Source organism: Thalia democratica, chromosome 2, assembly GCF_965202585.1.
Source record: "Thalia democratica chromosome 2, ktThaDemo2.hap1.1, whole genome shotgun sequence".
Taxonomy (NCBI): Eukaryota; Metazoa; Chordata; class Thaliacea; order Salpida; family Salpidae; genus Thalia; species Thalia democratica.
The window spans coordinates 74,423,093-74,440,877 of NC_139166.1; the positions used below are offsets into that span (position 1 = coordinate 74,423,093).

General features: G+C 28.0%; 1 protein-coding gene across 3 annotated transcripts; it reads right to left on the bottom strand.

Moving 5' to 3' along the window:
- Positions 1 to 782: 782 nt before the first annotated feature.
- LOC145849941 (uncharacterized) lies at positions 783 to 15,294 on the bottom strand. 3 transcript variants are annotated; one of them, XM_082955067.1, is made up of 14 exons: positions 15,261 to 15,294; positions 12,496 to 12,648; positions 9,592 to 9,751; positions 8,754 to 8,830; positions 7,235 to 7,501; positions 6,579 to 6,670; positions 6,070 to 6,193; positions 5,579 to 5,680; positions 5,079 to 5,227; positions 4,219 to 4,324; positions 3,588 to 3,725; positions 3,244 to 3,365; positions 2,845 to 2,972; positions 783 to 2,624 (listed from the first exon to the last, which is right to left on the bottom strand). In XM_082955067.1, exons 2-14 carry the CDS (start codon positions 12,625 to 12,627, stop codon positions 823 to 825), a joined length of 3,399 nt encoding a protein of 1,132 aa, XP_082811193.1. In that variant the 5' UTR covers positions 12,628 to 12,648; positions 15,261 to 15,294; the 3' UTR covers positions 783 to 822. The 3 variants fall into 3 exon arrangements, with proteins under 3 accessions (XP_082811193.1, XP_082811192.1, XP_082811194.1); XM_082955066.1 differs by having other exon boundaries at positions 8,754 to 8,833; XM_082955068.1 differs by lacking the exons at positions 12,496 to 12,648; positions 15,261 to 15,294 and adding an exon at positions 10,832 to 10,964 and having other exon boundaries at positions 8,754 to 8,833.
- Positions 15,295 to 17,785: the final 2,491 nt, after the last annotated feature.

Here is a 17,785-nt window from a genome sequence, read left to right on the forward strand (position 1 = left end):
AAAGAAAAAAAGTTATTACTAAGCTTTTATTAACAAGCAATTTATGGAGTAGACATCTGATACGAATGTATGTTTACAATGCTACAGATATAGTATCCACTGTAACATGTTATAGATTATCATGTCTGTTTTAAACATATTGAAACTTAGCTATTATTTCTGAGTACTAAAAAGTAGTTTAATTGTGTTCCTTACACATCATGTTATAAATTAAGCTTAGAAAGCAGTTAGTAACTTAAAACAGCAATTTCTAGTGAATTCTTTACTTTCATATATTATATAAGTTATAAATAATTTTCAATGTTCTAAAAAACTTATGGAATACTAGCTTTTAGATAATTAATACAACTTAGCCTAAAAATCTGACAATAAGAGATAAGTACTTGAACTTTTAGGGTTTTAGATGCAACAAATATTTTGTCAATTTTCACTTTGTATCAATAACTTATTGTTGTATTATAACAATAAGTATCATATTATATGTATATAAACAGTTAAGTTACTTGTTAATGTTTTAAAAATATTACTAAGCGGTTTTAACTTTTAACCAGGACAATATAATAAAGCCTTTGTATTTAAATAAGACTAACCTTTGAGCTGGTCGAATTGCAACGCGTGAGATTTTGGTCTTTTAACTTCGAAACTACTTAACAGCTTGTCAGTACTGTATAGTTTCATTTCAAACATATAACTTGTGTTAAACTTTACACTAACTACTAAGAAGCACAGTTTCAAACAAAACAAAATTTATTAAACTAATTGCATACTTCAACAGTGAACGGAATAAAAATAATTAACTAAACTCATAAAAACAACTAATATTTATGAAATATCAACGTTTCCATGGCAAATTGCGACGAACATCCAATCAGATCCGTTTATTTCGCTGACTTCAAACAGGCTGTTTCTCTCCGCTGTTGTGACGTCATAAAACGAAATGACATCATCACGCATCTCTGCTTCCACGCTGCAGTGAAACACACCCAAGCTTTTGTTTTGGGAAATCCCCGAAAAATCGCAATTGCCGCCCGTGATTTCCAGCAACCTGGTTTGACTGTCTTCTTGTATGATGTCATAATCTACTAAGTTAGAAGCGGTTATTCCAATTTTCACGCAGGAATCCCGGTAGATGGTGATGTTGAGTTGGATTTTTTGCACCTGCAAAAGTGGGTTGCGATGCTTTAATAATGAAAAGTTAGGAGTTTTGGAAGCGTCAGTGTTGGCGGGCTTTTTACGAACTTGCAGCTCGGAATTTATGGCTTTGAACTGGCAGTTTGTTGATTGTAAGCACTCGAATATTTCGTTCCCGGAAAATTCACACACTAAGGAGCTTGCAGGGTTTTTATCAAAGTGCATATTTTCATTGTTACCGGAATGATTATTTAAAGAGTCATTATTTTCAGACAAAATTTCTGTGCTGACTTCTTGTTTGTCACCATTTAGTTTCATGTTTTCATCGAAATTGCTGCTGAAATTGTTACCAGAAGGATTCTTATTATCATCCCTAGACAATTGGCAATCTTCCTTCGATGAAGTTTTTTTAACTTCACCATTATTTTGTTTTAAAGATTTCTGATCCAAATCATGGAATCCATTAGACATTTCGTTTGAAGCGTCAAGCTTTAGCTTATTGAGAGTTGCGACAATGACTTCGTGCGCTGTTTTCTTCAAATCAGCTTCAGGTTCTTCCCTGTCTCCGTTTTGTTTAACATCATTTTGATTTTTCCCAAAACTCTCCGCTTCAAGAGAATCTTGCTCGCAGCTCTGCAACTTTTCGGGAACGTCTTCAAAAGGAACAATATAAGAACTGCTAAAACCTTCAAATTCGCCTATGCCGGAAGCTCCTGTGAACGAACCGTTCAATTCATCCTCAATTTTTTCACTCAATTTTGACCCGTTGACCGTGGGTTTCTGAATTTTCCTGCCGACAACGGGAGTGGAACAGACCACTTGGTCTTTTCCTTTCGCGTACCCGAACTTTGTGATCTCGCCAGGCGACTTGAACTCTTTCCTGATATCTTTTGGCAGCGGGGCGATCAAGCTGTTCTCAGAAGTGTTCCCTGAAGTCGTCAGGTTGCCTGAATCGACCACCTGCTCATCTAAGGACTTCCTGAATGACTCTTCGTTCTCTACGACCTCATTTTCTAGGTTGGTGACGTCATTTTCCAGGTTGGTTGCGTCCTGAATTTGGAAGAAGCTAGTAGCATCCATCCACTGGTGCTCGTCTTCTCGGGAGCTGCCGTTGACTCCCGATTGGATCAGCTCGGAAATTTCTCCCAGGGTCATCTGAGATCCGTTTCGATTACTTGAGTGAGTCGGATCAACCTGAGAGCTACCGCTCACACCAGCTTGTAACTCTCTCAAGTCAGTATTAGGTTTGTTTTGATTGCCGTATCCGTTGACTCCTGCTTGGACAAGTCCTCCGAAAATCATTTCAGTTCCATTCGTTTCTCGACCATTTGAGATCATTAGTGATCCGTTTTGACCATGAGTTTGATTTGTTTGGCTGTCTTTGGACATTTCTCCTTCTCCGTTCGTCGAAGGCTGCTCATTGGCCGCTTCTTTCTGCTTTTTTCTTTCGAGCACCTGCTTGTAATACTCCAGGTCACTTTCATCGAACTCACCTAAAAGTTTGAGATTTAGTTATTTTTTAAAAGTTTGTTTTGAATGCTTCGCAAATCTATAAATAAACGTTTTGAATGAAAAATAAACATACAAATTAGTTTATAATTTTTTTAGAAGTAATGACATAAAGTAAAATTAGTAATGGAATCATAATTGAAAGGTAGTGCAGGAAAACAATTAACAGATTACTTACAATATTTTGGTTATTACGTCACAAACCTTTAGCCAGTTTGACGATGGTCTCCATTTCCTTCTTCCAGTCCATCTGCAGCGATTGACGCATGTCTGTGACGTCACAGTCTTCAGTTTTATCGACCTTCTGCAGCGCCCGGTCGGCGTCTTTAATGCTGTTTGAAGTTATCAGTGGTTTCAAATAAATACTCATTATTTTATAGATATGTAAACATAATAAATTAAAAAATATGCAGTTTGATTTACTGTAGATTAAAAACATGAAAAACATTCACTAAACTATATAAACAAACAAAAAGTTAAGTTGATGTGATTTAAACTTATTACTTCAAAAGTTTTCTAATCATAGACTGTATTTGTTAATGAGTGAATTAAAGAATAAAATTGTTTAGTTCTGTACAATCTAAAAGGTGAACAAACAATCACCTGTCTTCGATGATGTATAGGTTCTGCAGGAAGAAGTCGTCTTTGTCTTCCTCTTCCGTGTACTTTTCAATGAACTTGAGATCGTTGGTTGATTTCAACAGTGCATCGCGGTACATGTTAATCTGGAAATAGCGTATCAGTTGAAAATTTATTCAGTACTAAATATTTGCAGTTTTTAACATGATTTGGTAATACAGTGTTTTGTAATCTAAAAAGTTTGTTTTTTTAACGTACATTTTAGTATCAGCACTAGAAGGTCCAAACGCTTATTTGAAAATCTAAAAGAACAAAAACTTTTAAATGAATTTTAACTATAACAACAATAAAAAAAAAATTAAACTGACTTGCGCTTCCAATTTGAGTTGCTTTCCCTTCCTCACACCCTCTATACTACCCATCATTTCCTCCCTCCTTCTCTCCACATACTCGCTCACTGCCACCAGCCTCAACATTTCCTCACTCATTATACTGTCCGTTTGCTCCTGTGTTAAAATATTGAAATTTCAAGTTGTTTTGTTTGTGTTAGAAATGTTCTTTGCTTTTTCAACTTAAAACATTTGTTTCCTAATATTTTCTTTCTGTAACTAGAATTAGTAATTGAAAAAAAAATTGAATTAACAAAACGTTTTTAATTCTGATAACAAAAAAGCTATACAAGTATCCCGATTCATATAAGTTAGTAAGACTTGTTGAACCATGTATTTCGTAGAACTGTGAAGTTTAACTTTTAAAACAAAAAACGTAAAGACATTTTTTTTATCACATCTGAATTTGAAAACTTTCTAAATGTTATTAAAGAATAACTACAATTAGGCTTTAAAAATAAAAATCTGTAAAGTAAAGTTGCTTTTTTGAGATTTTTAAAAGGTCTCGTTCATCATTATTAGAATTTGAAATATTTTATTTTCAATTATCTTCGTTGTGTTTACAGTTTGTTATAGATAAAGCGTATAATAATTAAAAAAAAAAACTAACATTTAAAGCTTCATACTTTTTGACTACATTGCCAGCATTTTCAAGAACATTTTTTTGTTTTTCTTTGATAGTTTCAATTTTCCTTTCAACGAGTTTTTTAGCTTTCCTGATAAGTTAAACAAAATTTTTATTAATCCGCTTTTTATTTTACATTAACAACCGGAGTTTTTTTACATCTAAATTAGATTTTTTTTTAATAAAACTTTTGTGAAAGTTTTAGTATGCTATTTCAATATAAATACTCATATTTGAAGCCTCGAAAACATTTGTAAAATAAAATGTTTACTACAAAATATACAAATAATCAATACTTTGTTATATCTTTAATACAGTTTGTTTATATTATTTTAACTTTCGTACAAAATGACCGTGATAATTTGTTGCATTCACAGATAATTTTAACAATTTAGTATGCAAATATTTCCTTGGTGATCGTTTGTTTTACAAAAATATAGAAGTTTTTAGTTATTAGTTTTTAAAACAGAAAAATTAATATAATGTTTTATCTCTCATTTTAATTGTCAAAAGCTTTAATAGCGTTTAAATAAAATTATTTACAAAATTTAAATAGACTTTCAAGTAAATAAGGGTGGTATATTTAGAAACTTACTAAACTTAACAATTATATCTTAAAATCAGCATTTCTAAAAACTTAGGCTATCTAAAAATGTTATGACAAAGCTAACTATAGCAGTTTTATATGCAGTTTTAGATAACAATTTAATTAATAATTGAGAAAATTTTTCATGAAGAGTTTTTTGTATCTACGTGTATTATTGTAGCAAAGTTATAAAAAAAATATTAAAGCCTACTAATACGAAAAACTAAACAAAAACTTAAAAATTATCAACAAAACCAACTCTCTCGCTTTGGTCAGCTGGACGATCTTGTGTCCCTTGCAAAACTTGTGCCTCCCACTTCCGTTCTTGCACCGGTGACAGATTGTCTTCTGACACGTGTCGCAATACCACGTCACCGTCTCCTTGGGGTGCTGCTGACAGTGGGCCACCTGCAACCACTAGGTGTGTGAGAAAAAAGTAAGGGGATTTTTCAGGGGGTTTTTGGTTAAAAGTGGGCAAAAAATGTAAAAATTTTGCAAATGCTTTTGGTTATGTGAGTTTTTCAAACTTAAGGTAGAGAGTTAAATTGAAAAATTGAATAAAAACTGGAAATAAAATCATCAGCAAAAGTAAATTAACTTTGAAAGTTGAAAGAAAGAATTATCTGCAAAATTTTCAGGAAATCTAAATCAAATTGAAAACTATACTGGAAAAAATGTTTATCTTAAGGTCTAAAAATAAAAAAAATGTTTTGTAAAAGTTTAAACATTTTTTTTTGTTTGTATATTTTGTAAACTTACAGTTGGTTTTGGAATTTTGTGGTTCGGTCCTTTTGTACCATGCTGCGCCTTTTTAGTGTTCCAAATGTGCACCTCCTTGAAGCAAACGTTGCAAAAGTGCATCTTAAACAGAAACAGTAAATATAAAGATTGTGTAATATTGATGTAATAGGAGGTTTTTGTGTGAAGTTCAAGCTACAAAGAGTTCAAGGCTTTTAAAATTAAAACTAGTAAACTTCAAAAATTGTAGAAAATCGATAATAGCAAAAGTTTGTTTAAAAAAATTACAAATCTAAAACAATTACATACTGGTTTAATTACATTTGTATTGCTATATTTCAAAAATCAGTTATCAAACTAACTTTTAAAAATAAGAACAATCAAGATAAGTACATAAATCTTACAAGCACTATCAGTGCATACTGATAAAAAAGAACTGATAATTACAAGGTTTAGGCATATCACTTATTTTAGGATACTTTTTGATGTTCTAATAATTAACAGTAACTAACAGAGCAATCCACGCATGTTTTAGTAGCAGCTCTTGGCGGAGGGGCGCAATATGTGCATTTTACTTCAACCGCAGATTTCGCTTTCGATGTGAACCTCTCCACCACCCTCTCTAATCCTACATTCCTGTTATAAGGAATAAAACATTGTGTGTAAAATTGTATGGATATAAAAGCATGTATATTAAGTTTCTTAATATTATATGTCGATCAGAAGTGAGTGAGCAGTGTTGCGCTCAAAAGTCAAATAAAATGAAGCTTATATGGCCGATAAAAAAAAACACAATGAGAAATTTTCTCAAATTTATCTGGTAAATCTGTCTAAACACGTTGAATTGCAATCATGCTGGCTTTTGAAAATATAATAGAATGCAATTTGAGCACCAAAAAACCTTATTGTAGAGTTTTTTTTACAAGTATACCAATTGAACCCTTTTGTACTTATAGCCAGCTTTTTTAGAAACTCATCACAGAACTAAAAAAGTAAAAATTCAAATAATCTGAAGTGAAACCTGAGCAGGCTCGTGAAACCACCAAGCGGAAGCTCAATATTCTCGTTACAAGCTGGGCAGTGGAGAAATTTAATTCTGCTCGATTTCAGTGCCTGCAATGTAAAACTTTTTAGGTTTTTCTTAATTAATTGAAAATTTTTTTTTTTTGAAATATGTGTATGTGCACAAACTGAAACAAATTAATTAAATTACTGTTGTTCTAGAAAAAAAACTAACAATAAAGTATTTTAGCAGCTTCAAAGGTCTCAGTATATAGAAGATTGATAGTAAGTATTAAAAAAAAATATTGTGCTTCAATGTTTCAACTAATGCTCAATTATCAAGCAACAGACCAAGAGTAAAACAATTAAGGTTGAGTTTTAAAGTTGTAAAAGTAACCTCAGCAGTATTTAATAAGAACGTTTTTATGTCAAAAAATAGAACTCAAATAAGTTAACTCTTGTTTTGAACTGGTTGTTTCTCGTTTCACACTAATCAACACTAAATTAATTGCAACTTTAATTAAAAAATGGTTGTTATCAGTTTGTAGTTATGATAATGATAATAACAATAGTAATAATTATGATAATAAGAACAAAAATAATAACAATAATAAGAAAAAATTAATGATAAAAAGAAGAACACCAATAAATGAACTCAATAATGACGTCACAAACCTTTTGCTGCTGGCTCCTTACTCCCTTCTTGTCCACCGCCAAAAAGCTCCTGCTCCTCTGTGACGTAACACTCGACACAGATGACGTCACGCTGTCGATCCTCTTCCGCTGTGACGTCATGGGTGGCGTCATAGGGATCTTGATGCCCAGCGCCGCCTCTGCCATCTTTCGCGGAGTTTTAAATGTCGGTCTGGGGGAATTATGAACACTGGTGTTGGTTCTGTTGGCGGGAATTCCCGGGAACTTGCTTGGTGCCTTGATGTCGGTCTATAAGTCAATTAAAATGTAAAGAGTATATATTTCAAATTTTCAGCTTATAAATATCAATGCTAACACTTTACTTTTAGGTTTATATCTAAGCTGTAAGCAAGTGGATAAATGTCTGCCTGATCTCAGTCTGAAAGTCAATAAGAGTTTGAAAAGTTCAAATATATTGTTTTATTTATGTAATTATACATTATATCTATCTATATAAATAAAACACAGTTATTGTTTAATAAAAATTGAAAACAAAACACTTATAAAATGTTTTGTTCTGAAACGTTTTAATAAATTTTTGTTTAGTTATCTGCTGCTAAGGGTTTACTAGTATTTTATATACAAATACACTGATAAAGTTGAACAGAAAATTTATAAATAAACAAAAAATTTCTCCGCTTTTGTAAGTTAACCTAGTTTAGAAAACTCAAGTTTAAAATATGTAGTGAAATGTAAAAAGAACTTAATGCGTGCGGTTCAAATAATTTAACTTGATGAAACATTAAAAGTAAGAACATGTTTAAATTGATTATTTCTTGTATTACAAAAAATATATTTCGAACAAATCAAGTTTACGTAGAAAGAAAAAAAAGACGATAAGAAGTTTTTCTTATACACACTTAGTATAGTAAGTGTATAGAAATGAGAAAAGTCTGTAATAAATCATTCATCAATTCACTTTTTATCATTAGTTTTTGGCATCAAGTTTAAAAAATAATTAGTGAAGTTCAAAGCTCTATAGTAAAGCCATAGTATTGAAGCTGTATGAATATGGCTATCTATTTTTTTGGGAATGTTTTATATATTTATAATTTATGTTACAGGTGGTCTAGTTGATACTATGATCATTTTGTAATAGTTTTTGAAATTATAAAGAAGTACTCTTAAATACTGAGAGAGAAAAATCAACTAAAAATCAATAAGAAATTACCTCATTTAGTAAGTAAGTTTTTCTTAAGATTTTAAAAGCTACACATTAGATAACGAAATAAAATATCCTTTGCTAATAGGCTATTAAAATGAATTAATTTTAATACAACTTTTATACTTTGACTAAAGAATGAACTATGTTAGTACAGTTGTTTTGTTAATTACAAAAAATACAAAAAAAAGTATTAAGAATTACAAGCTAGTAAATACACAGCTCCAAACACAATTTTGTTAGTTACTAAGTTTTTTGTAAACAATAAATACTTCTATGCACATAATTATGTACGTTTCGGAGAAAATCAATTGGTAAATTATTTAAAAATAAACTCACAACTGAAAATTTCTTCAGGTTGTTTGTTGTCATGGTGATTTGGTGCGGCTCAACTTTAGCTTTGTTGCTAGCTTTGTCTGCTGTTTATTTTAAATTGTAATTAATACTGTCTTGATTAATTTTAAAACATCTGTTTTTAGGTTTCATTCGCAAAGAAATTTTAAGATTCAGACATTAAATTCTTAAACTTATTTTATAAAAAAAGTTAATGCATTTTTATAAGTTAATCAGCACAAATCAGTTCAAATAAATAGCAGTATGTAGAATTGTTGTTGAATATTTTTCAATAATAGTTTTGTCTACTTTTTAATTAACTTGTATTATTATTTATAAAATAAAACTGTGGTACAATCTTAGTGTAATTTTTTTTTGATTAAATTTGTTGCTATATAAAATTGATCAAGCAACATATATATTCTATAGTAGAGAATATACTAACCTGTTTTATATCTTTTTAAACTAATCTAGTTTAAATTAAAAGCTTTAAGACTACAAATTTAGTTAGCCCACAAAAAAGCATTATACAAGTTTAATTACAATAAAAAATAAACAAAAAAACGTGACTCATTTCAAGATAAAAGTATATATTACAATGGTACAAACAAAACTTTCAAAAAAGTTATGAAATATCTAACAAGTAAACATATTTATTTGTTTAAAACTTCAGTTTAACATGATACATAACTTTATGTATATACTTCTAATGTTAAGTTAATGTGTAAATAGAGCCTTAAAACCTCATACTCTGTTTATCAGGACAGGGAAACAACTATATCGAACAAACCGTAGTGTTATATTACTAATACTAATGTGTAAAATGTATATGCGTAATACTCACCAATTTTAAGTCCTATTTCCTCATTGGAATCCTCAGTGTCTTTCAGGACCTGACTCCTGGCGCACCCGTAACACATGGAGTGTTGGCATGGCAACTTGACCGGGTGCTTGTAAACATTTTGGCAGTTGGGGCACAAGAGTCTGCTGCTGTAGTCAACTATCTAAAAAAAGAATGTTGAAATTTTTCTACTTGAGTCATAAACAAAAAATCTGCTAAGCTTTGATTATTTCCGTGTATAAGTTCAATTTAAAGATTCTTGTTTAATGGTTTAATGAAAAATTTATGAAGGAAAATTAATTTTAGCGTACACAACTCTTAACTCATGAAGCTTAACCTTTAGCCTTTAAATTAACCTGTAGCCTTTAACCCTAAATCCCTAATACAGAAAAAAGCTTTTGTGTAGTTATGACGCATTTAATAAAAATAGTTTTATTTAATATTTCACTAAAACGTTACCAAAATAAACTTAGATAGTTGTAACGATTCAAAACAATTCACTATAAAAAATTTTAGTGAAATTTAGTAAGTGTTGTAAAATAAGTTTTTATTTGTAGATTAATCGTATGTTATAAGATTTTTTCAAAACTTTTATTTAAAAGTTAGTTGTATTGTGCTCTAATAATAAAAAGTTTTCGCTGTTTTTAAACACTTTTATGATACAATACACTAAAAAATATTAAGTCTACTTAGACAGTACTTCAAAGTACTTTAAAATGAAGCTAAGTGTCCTTAAATAACTTTATTAGAAGTTCATTGGTTAAGTATAACATTCAAAATTATCAAGTTTAAGTTTTAATAATAAAGTAATGAAATTGTATATAAAAAGTTTTATGAGCATTTACTTTACTGTTTAAATTTGGAATATTTTGTTTTAAAATTTTTCAAATAAACTATTATAGATATTTTTGAATAAATGCTTAGATTTTTTAAATATAAACAAGCTATTTGTAATAATTAAAGTAAACAGTCGAATTAATAAAACATATTAAGCAAATATATTTAAAATTGCATATTTGTTCAATGTTTTTCTGTACTAAATAAATTAAATTAACTCGTTTGCCCAAAAAAAAAACAGATAACTAGTTTTGTCTTTACAAAACTATTATAGATTTATTTTTATAAAACTAAAACTTTTATACTTTTTGATTAGTTAACTAAGTAATTTAGAACGCTTTTTTCTTAAACAAAGTGTTAAACTAAAAAATAAATAAGTACACCGTGAGAAAATCTTTGTACTCACTTGATTATGACGTAATAAAAGTAGTCTGACAACATAGTGATGAGGTATTATAGAAACATCCAAACGACCCATGTACTATTGTTCAAGATATTAGATACTTTGTAAAAAAACTATAATACTTTTTACTTTAACTAGAAAATACTCTAAACATTAACAATCTTAACTTTTTAAGGATTTCATAGAAAAACACAGAATTCTCAAAGATTGAAATGTGATCTAAACGTCAAGTAACAAAAACCAAACATGTAGTAAAACTGTAGCCAAATATGTACACTAGTACATGTTATTTAAGTAAAAACACTAAACACTGTAGTTTACTTAATAAAACAACTATGCAAATACTTTGTTTCAGTTTATATTTTCTAATTTCAAATAAATAAATAAACAATAAATAAATGAACACTGATCATTAAAGGCCCATAAAAAACCAATGTATCTAATTAAAATATATCTATCAATGAAATTGACACCTTAAACAAACACTAAATTGCTGCTCAATTCCCAACAACAAACTGTTGGAATGACATTGGAGCACTTGAGCTTGAAATGAAAAAAGAAGGGCTTTTCACAAAATCAATAAGTTGCCATGCGGTATACGCGTTCTACTCACTATTTGTTTTCATTCACTTATCTCTACAGCTGATACTTTCGTTTTATCAATTGCCTTTTGGTTTGAGTCACCACAACCTAAATGTCTCCCGTCGGTTTTAAGCGAAGTGTAAAAACCCTGCATTTTTGCTAGTATAGACTGTTTAAATTTTTTTTAGAAAAATTTTGCGTAGTTTTTTAGCATACATTAAGTAGTTACAATTGTTGATAACTGTAGTTTTGTATGTTTACTTTTTTTTATATTGTGTACAAGACCATTGATTTTGAATAAAATTTGCTTATTTAACTTAAAGCAGTCTTTTTATTGCCAAATAAAGTAAAAAGAAGAAAGTAATTGAAAAGTTTAGCTCGTTTATGGCTCAATTAATTACAATGGAATTAATTTGATTGTCGTTTATTTTTCCCTACAATTAATGCGTATAAATTTTCAAAAGCAGTAAAAAATTACGTAACCTTTGTAACTAGTTTACTAAAAACAAATAAAATAACAACTTTCTTATTTTTACAACCTTTTGAAATTACATTTTTGAACATGTAGTACTTTCAATCTATTTTTTAATTTGCGCTAAAAGTAAGTTAAAACTTCTACTATAAGTGAAGTGATATTGTAAATATTTTGAAATGATAACGTTTTGTAAATTATTTTTTTTGCAATGTCAAAAGCTAAAATCAAAAAAACTTCTAGTAATTTATGAAATAAAATTTGAAACTTTGAAAATATCAAAACAAAACCTTTAATGCTTTTTTATTACTCAAGTAAACCTTATCATTATCAATATTGTAATAAAATTATTTTTGATAATTCTATAGCATAAAATAAAGTTTTAATAGTTAAATACCTAAAAAAAATGGTTGTTTGGAATACAATGTTTTAACAAAGTACTCAAAAAAAAAACACTTAATATTTATTTAAAGACACGACTTTTAATTTTTAAACACTTACTTTAATGAATTTGCTGAAAAACACAAAACTACTTTCTAAATTTAACATAAATAGCTTAAAAAAAAATTATTATAAAACAAAAATAAACGTCATTTTCAAAAATCTAACTCACTTTCTCAAAGCTCTCTGAGCCGTCCAATGAGCTGGTGTTATTTGAATTTCCGGTCTTCTCATTGGCTAGTTTCGGAAGCTTTATTGCAGCCAGCTGGTCGTGGGCCCAGGCCTTGAACTCCTCAAAATGCATCAACAATTTGTTAACATAAAGCTGAAAAAACGTGTTACGTATATGAATAACAATATTTCGTTTATTTTGTTTTGTGAGTTTCTAGGTTCAAAAAAATTCAAATTGACTTTTAGGTTCGATTTTCAGCAAGTTATTGAGCTTTATTTACAAACTAAGTCTACATTGATGTTCAAATACTAGTTTGATTAAAGTTTTACTAGTTTGTAAGAGCCAAAATATTTATACTTAGAAAATAATTGATTTTTGTTTCATTTTTGACTTAGTTGTCTTTTTAGTAGCATTTAAAAGACAAATTGTGTAAAACTCAAATTAATAATTGAAAGCTTAGGAAGAAGACAGATAATGGCTGGCAAAGTTTTGCTTAATGTGGCCCACATACAAAAGTTATTGATAAAATTTATCCAAAAGAGATAAATATTTTATGTTAAACCTACCTACACTTATTTTACAACTATATATAAAAATGCTATATTAAAAGTATGTAAAAATAAAAACTTTAGAAATTTTTCTTTCTCATTTAAACTAATACTTTATTAAAGTATGCTTTTGTAAAACGCACCTAAACATATTATAGCAAGTTTTACAAAATTTAATTTAGTAACATACAAGCGTATAGTTATAAAGTTTATGTTGATAAAGTACATTTCATAAACAAAATAATTGCAAAATAGTTCTGTGAATATTAGTTAACAAAAATTAAAAAAAAAATTGTAGCTAAAGCTAAGAAAAAAATAATTAAAGACAAGCACATAATCTGTTTTGTATTGGAATAAAATAAAAACAGTACTTAAGCTTTGAAAAACAGACAAACAAATTAAAAAAAAAGCCAGTTGTAGAACTGTTAAAAATGTAAAAAAAACTAGTGTTCTAAATATAAAATTAAGGTATACACTGCCTAAACACATTGAGTTAAGCTTTTTCTTATTATTATGATAACTAGCAAGTGAAAAATTAAGTTCTGATAAAGGCTAAAATTTTAATGAAGTAGTCAATTTTGTGTTTTAGAAACCTTAAATTTATTTAAAAATTTTGAATAAGTACAATTAGACCAACAAACAATTTTCAAGATATTTAGTTTGTTAAAATCTTACATGTACATGTAGCTAAATTGAAAATCATTCAGCAAATTTTTATTTTATGATTTAAAATAGTTCAATAAATAATTGAAGTGTTGTTTATTTTACTTTATGATTAACAAAGGTTTAACAAAAGTTAGGCATGAAAAAAGAAACAACTTGAGTTGTTACAAAGTAACTTTTTAACAAAACAGTTAAGTTGCATTAACAGCTTTTAAAATTGTGTTGAACTGGAAAAAATTGCTACTACATACTCAAGAAATAGCAGTCTATAAAACGTATGTGTAACTAAGTTTATATAAGTTCAGCAGACTTAAAGTTCAACTCAATACTGTTACAACTTTAATTTTATAACAGATAAATTAGTTAATACTTTACTTGATAAGTTACTTCAGTGAACTAATAATCTATCATGCTTAAAGTGAATGTTTATGTATAGGCAAGAGAAATAAGAGCATATAAAAACCTGCTAAGCAAGTTGTGTATGGCACTTGAATTTCTTGAAAAACTTTGAAAAGTTGTTATGTTTTATTGGATTTATATTTATGTTATGAAACTAAATTTCTAGTAAAACAGCTTCTAAATTGCTTACTGTTATTTGTGCTGAAAAGTTGATTTTAGTATAATTTTAAGTTGCTTATTTATAATATGAGTGCTACTAATAGCACACTAATAATAAGAATAAGTAACTAAATTATAAATATCATCAATTATTTGAACATGATGCAATATTGTCTAACAATTAAAAAAAAAAAGTAAACAACAAAAATAAGACTGTCAAAAACTAAATCAATTACAATTTTTATGTGTCCAATACAATACTTTAAGAAATTTAAAAAACAATTCATTTATTAAGCTTCTAACATGTGTATGCTACTTTAAATTAATTTATAGCAAAAAAATATTGAGAATTAAAAGTTACTTGGCTATCCTATTATTTTGAATAATTAAATATTTTTAAACCACATTACAATCAGTATTTGTTAAGCTAAGTAGCAATAATTTTTAAAATAAAATGTTTCTTAATTATTTTGTTTAATGAAAAGCAATTAAATGTCAGATGAAGGTCAAACAAGTAATATTACAAAATGTTAAAGCATAATTTTTAGTTCACTAAAAGCCATAGAACAAAAATAAAAAAGTAATATTTGATAAAAAACTGTCAAAATTACTTAATATACTTTAATACAACTTTAAACAAACAATGCAATACACAAAAAATGCCCCAACAAGAATTGAACAAAAAATAATCAAAAACTAACAAATTTCTCAAGAAAACTAAAATCCTATAAACTTGTTCAAAATTTTATAACTACAATTACTTATAACAATCAAATTACGACTCTGAACAAGCAAAATCCAAGTTAAACAAAAGTTAAAATAAAAATTCATCAAAAAAACTCAAAAACTCAAAAGAAATCAAAAAATTAAGCTTTAAATACAAAATGATTTATAAAACAAGTAATAATTATTCTTAATATAATTAAATTAAAACTTCAAACTCGCAAACTACAAGCTAAAAAAGAATAAAATGAATTTTGCCAAAAACTTACTAACTTCTCAAGAAAAGTTCAAGAAAAAACTGCAACTATAAGCAAGCGCGCCAAGCTGAATGATCAGCATTACTCAATCAGTAGAACGCGTGTGAGCCGCATCTCAATTCTCAACACTTTATCGACCAATGAGAAACAAGCATTTCTGTTTTGGTTCTGCCTCAGCTGTTTTGAAACGATTCATTTGTGACGTGATAATAAGTTTTTTGTTGTAGAAGCGAGCCGATGATAGAAAACAAACACACGTGTGCCAATATATTTAAGTAAATATACTCAAGTATATGTTTGTTTTTTAAGTTGTAAGTTTAAAACTTTGAACAAATAAAGTAGCACAAAGTATGTTTAAAGTTTATTTTTGTCTTGACACTGTCTTATAATCACTTATAAAAGTTAAAAATGAAAACTTAGTACTGGAATAAATTAAGTTAATGACACTATACTTGATTATAATTAATTTATAAGCTTTGTTATATTTACTGTAAAATAAAATTCAAAAAAATCACTACTTTTTGAAAACACGTTTAGTATTTTTCAAACTATAATAAAATGCTAGCTAGATATAACAAGTATACAATTTCTTTGCTTACTATAGAAAGAAAAAGTTATATAAACATTATTTAAAATAAACTTTTGTTTTAAAAGTATAAACCCTAAACTAAAAATAGCTTTCAAGTATATTTGAAGTTGATATTTTTCTTTAGGTTGTTTTACAACAACTAAAAAAGTAGTAACAGAATTAGCAATTAAATATTTAAAATGTTTTATGTTTTGTACATTATTATTTTTAGTTTTCTAACTTAATTAAGACTATTCTTTTCAATAATATTCAATAAAAGCTTGTTTTAGTAACTAATTAAATAATTGATGCAAGCAACCTAATTAACCTTTATATTGATTTCAATTAAACTAGACTGGTAGCTTGTTAAAAAAAACCGGTTAGTCGAATTAAAAATGCGATTGTTTATATATATATATATATTTAATGACATTTTTTTCAAAAATATCATGTAGATAAACAGTGTTCAAAACCTAATTTCTCAAACTTTGTTAGACAGTAAACACAGCTATTTTAGATAACAAACAAAATCATACGTTTAAAAAAAATATTTTCTTAAACAAAGCTGAATTTTATAAAATTTGCTCATATTTTTAACAAACCGAGTTTAGATGAATATTAAAGCCGGCACAAAAGACCTATTAAGCAGCAAATGAAAGATAAACTGCTGCTGTCTTAAGTACGTCATAATAAGCTAGCTGCCTTTTATATCGCTAAACTAAATGTCGATTTTTTCTCATAGACATTAGCGTTTAGCGTTCGAAAAAAAATTTTGCTTGTAAGCCCTTTTCTCTCAAAATAGATCATTTTTGCAATTTTTAAGTGTTAAATGCTTTAAGTTAGGTCACGTTAAAAGCCATTAAAAAATAATTAGATATATATTTAATATTATACAGTATTGTGTACTATTTGTGCAATTTATGCAGTATTGTGCAATTTTATTTTCTAACTAAAACAAAGACAATTTTCAATGCAGTTTCTAGTTTTAGTCTGGAATATCCAAAACATTCTAAAAACAACAAAATTAAATCAATAAATAAACTTCTGTCTACAATTTTTTTATACTAGATAGCAAAAGAAACATACTGGTGTATAATTTAGGAAAACGTCTTTACAATAGTCTCTCTATTAATCAAACATAAACAATTGATTTTTATGTAAAAATTAAACTGACAATAAACAAAAAATGCGGAAACAACACTACCTAGTTTAAATTTAATTAAACACCGGAACTAAAAACATGCTTGTTTAATGAAGACAAAGCAGATTTTTTAAGAAACGTGTCAAGTACAACTAAGTGTTATACTGAATTATAAAAAGAAAATCATGTCAGTTTTATTGGAATAAAAAATCAAACTTTACATTTTCTTTGAAACTTTTGACACTTACCGGTTTATAACTTCCTGTTTTTCAAGTTTTGTCTCACTACAAACTCACTTTTGAGCTTTCAGAAGCTGGATTTAATGGTGTGACTTACAAAAACTTAATGTAACAAGTGAGAGAAATTAACTAGTTAAATGAATTAAACATTAAGGATGTTTTTTAAGTCTGTTTGGTTGAACAAATACTATTAAGATATTGTATTTAGTTCACTAAGTTGTTGTTATAATTCAACTATCCTACAAGATAAGTGTATTATGCTGTTTTCTTAAGTCGTGACATTTGTATTACAACAAGTAACACTAGTACTTCGAAAATAAAAAAAAAATAAAAATTTCAACACTTTTATTTTATTATTATTACAGAGAGCTCTGTGCAAAAAAATACAAAACATCAAAAAGCAAACTAGCTAGTGTTACTTGTTGTAATACAAATGTCACGACTTAAGAAAACAGCACAACATACTTATCTTGTAGGATAGTTTAATTGTAACAACAACTTAGTAAACTAAATACAATATCTTAATAGTATTAGCTTTTAAACACTCTTTGATAAAAACTTTTTGATGTTTTGTATTTTTTTTTGCACAGAGC